Raw genomic sequence first — 2970 nt, forward strand, 5'->3', positions numbered from 1 at the left:
GCCAGATGTAACTCCATAAATTTTCATTTGGCATGCAATAGAGTCTGTCCTTGAAATACATGATATATGAATTTATGAATCTTAATAGAATATATTTTCTTTTTTTTTTTGGTTTTTTTGAGACAGGGTTTCTCTGTGGTTTTGTAGCCTGTCCTGGAACTAGCTCTTGTAGACCAGGCTGGTCTCGAACTCATAGAGATCCGCCTGCCTCTGCCTCCCAAGTGCTAGGATTAAAGGCGTGCGCCACCACCGCCCGGCTAGAATATATTTTCTCTAAATATTATCCTTTATGCACCTGAAACCACTTACTTACACTCTCATAACTGTCCAGTCATAGGAATGTACCACTTATTGGTCTTAAGTTAGTGCTGAGCAACAGTTAAGTATAAGAAAGCCAAATAGAAACTGTGAATGACATAATGCAATAAATTAATATTTCCTAGGTGCAATTTGATCAACTAAACCTTAGAGTAAATGCATATAATACACAGCATTTCTGCTCTAACTATCCTTTTCGATTTCTATGGGAATATGTAGGCATACTACGCCCCAGCAAATCTTTAATAAAACATCATTAAATTGATGTGTACAGCATCCAGTATAACACATCTAAGAAATCCATTTTGAAACTTTGATGCATCAGGTTACTATAGAAACAACTTTACACAGAGGGTCTCTCTCTCCTCCACATCAATATGCATTCTATTTGCTGTTTTTATGGCAGAAAAGTGACCATTAGCACTATCCACAAAATGTGAATAAACATTTACACCCAAGCATTCTAACCTTATTCAGCCCTGCTTGTCATACTACTAGCCTTTGAGACGTTTAGAGGCAGCCTTTCCTCAGGTAATTCCTATGTTGATTTGTTTAATATCTTCTAAGGGTTAGTAACTCCTTTATATCAGCAGTTCTGCTCTTATACAGTACAGATCAGCATGGGAGTTCTATCCAGCTTGAGAGATGCCACATCCAGCCCTCACAAATATCTCCAAATGTCCAATTAAAATTGAGTTATTTCTAGATGATAATTGAGCACCTAGGCCTCTCCAAATACAGCAACCTGCCAGGGCCTCTTGGTGTTTCTCTGAGGCCCTGCTGTATAGAGAAAAAAATAGATCTCCTTAGAAACCAGGAATAAGCTTGGAACAGCTAGTAATGTCTTGCCTTTGTGATGTGTTTGCTTCAGGTTCTGAAAACCCAACTCTTTTTAGAACATGCCGCTGTAGACTTGGTTTTGTTGTTTGTTTTGTTTTGTTTTGTTTTGTTATTTCGGTTTTTTTTTCGAGACAGAGTTTCTCTGTAACTAGCTTTGGAGCCTGTCCTGGATCTAGCTCTTGTAGACCAGGATGGCCTCGAACTCCAGAGTTGCAACTGCCTCAGCCTCCCAAGTGCTGGCATTAAAGGCATGCACCACTGCCTTTTTTTTTTTTTTTTTTTTACAATCTCGAATTACCATGTGTTTGTTTTGTGCAGCATTGCTTGATTAGCCTCCTTACGAATTTCTATACTTCCTGTTACAACGGAAACCACTGGTTTACATTAACAGGAGACTTGTGGAATTTGCCACAAATCTCTAGGAACACTGGGAGGGGTTGTGCTTAGAAAGGAAGCTCCGCCTGAGAAACATTGTGCTCCTTTGCTCAATATGTTTGTCACTCATGCAACAATAGCCAATCGGAACCTTGTACAGACCTGCCCCTCATATGGGTGGGTTTTTCCGGTTTCCAGGCTAGCGTGCTCTCCTGTGGAAATCAGACGTTGGTCCATGTTTTGCTGCACCGTGGGCTCCGTGTGGAGAGAGCATGGCTGAGCTCTGCAGCCAGGTCATGGTGAGATATGGGCAACTGACCTAGGAGAAGGAAAAGTGGCAGGCCGTGGTGAATGACGTGACAATGTCCGCAGACAGGGTGGAGCAGCTGGCTGAAATACGGGAACCCATCTGCTGGGTCCTCCCTTGTTTGGGTCGGAGCTAGTGGGCAATTGCTGAGTTCAGCGTGTCTCTGCTTGGTTCTCCATGGTATCTATGTGATCCTTGTAATTCCCTGCGCTAAAACAGCAGTCTCTGAATAATTTAACTCTGTGATCTGCATCCACGGAGAGCACTGGGAGTGGGATCGTGTTTAGAAAAGCCCTTCTTGTTGAGTTTACTGTGCAATGCTGGTGCCTGTAGTGCTTGTATTGTACTATGGAACGAAGATTTGCCAAAGTAAGAGAAGCCAGGTCTCTCTAGTCTCTTCCAGAATTTCTTCACTTGTAAAATTGAACATTTAAGTTCATGATGCATCGGGATTTGATTGTGTGGGGCTTGTAAATGTTATCTCCTGTGAAGAGTAGTTTTGCACTGCTCAACCAAGAGAGAAGATTAGAATTGTTGGTAATAGAATTGATCATGTATAAGGATCTACCAAATCTTAGAGACACTAAGTCACCAGGTGGTGTTGGGGCACGTCTTTAATCCCAGCACTCTGGAGGCAGAGGCAAGGGGATTTTTGTGAGTTCAAGGCCAGCCTGGTTTACAAGAGCTAGATCCAAGACAGGCTCCAATGCTACAAAGAAACCCTGTGTTGAAACCCACAAAAAAAATGAAATACAGTAGGTGAGCTTTGGTGTAGAACACCTTTAATCTTAGCACTGGGGAGGCAGAGGCAGGCAGATCTCTGTGCATTTGAGGCCAGCCTAATCTACAAGTGCTAGTTTCAGGACAGGCTCCAAAACTACAGGGAAACCCTTTCTCACAAAATCAAAGAGAAAGAGAGAGAGCCATTAAGTCACCTGAAATAGAATTTATCTAAGGGATTACTGCCTCCCAAATATCCCAAAGATAAGTGGTGGCACACGCCTTTAATCCCAGCACTCTGGAGGCAGAGGCAGGCGGATCTCTGTGAGTTCAAGACCAGCTAGTTTCAGGACAGGCTCCAAAGCTGTACAGAGAAACCCTGTCTCGAAAAACCAAAAAAAAAAAAAAAA

General features: G+C 42.4%; 1 protein-coding gene across 1 annotated transcript in view; it reads left to right on the top strand.

Moving 5' to 3' along the window:
- The first annotated feature begins 1720 nt into the window (after window positions 1-1720).
- LOC126495855 (zinc finger protein 431-like) overlaps window positions 1721-2970 on the top strand; it is a 34024-nt gene continuing 32774 nt past the window's right edge. Inside the window, exon 1 of the mRNA XM_050133428.1 lies at window positions 1721-1832. Coding sequence (XP_049989385.1) covers window positions 1806-1832 — 27 coding nt within the window. The 5' untranslated portion in view covers window positions 1721-1805. The remainder of the gene's footprint in view (window positions 1833-2970) is intronic.

The sequence above is a fragment of the Alexandromys fortis genome, unplaced genomic scaffold (genome assembly GCF_014885135.2).
Source record: "Alexandromys fortis isolate MF-2015 unplaced genomic scaffold, M_Fortis_MF-2015_v1.1 scaffold_644, whole genome shotgun sequence".
Lineage (NCBI taxonomy): Eukaryota > Metazoa > Chordata > Mammalia > Rodentia > Cricetidae > Alexandromys > Alexandromys fortis.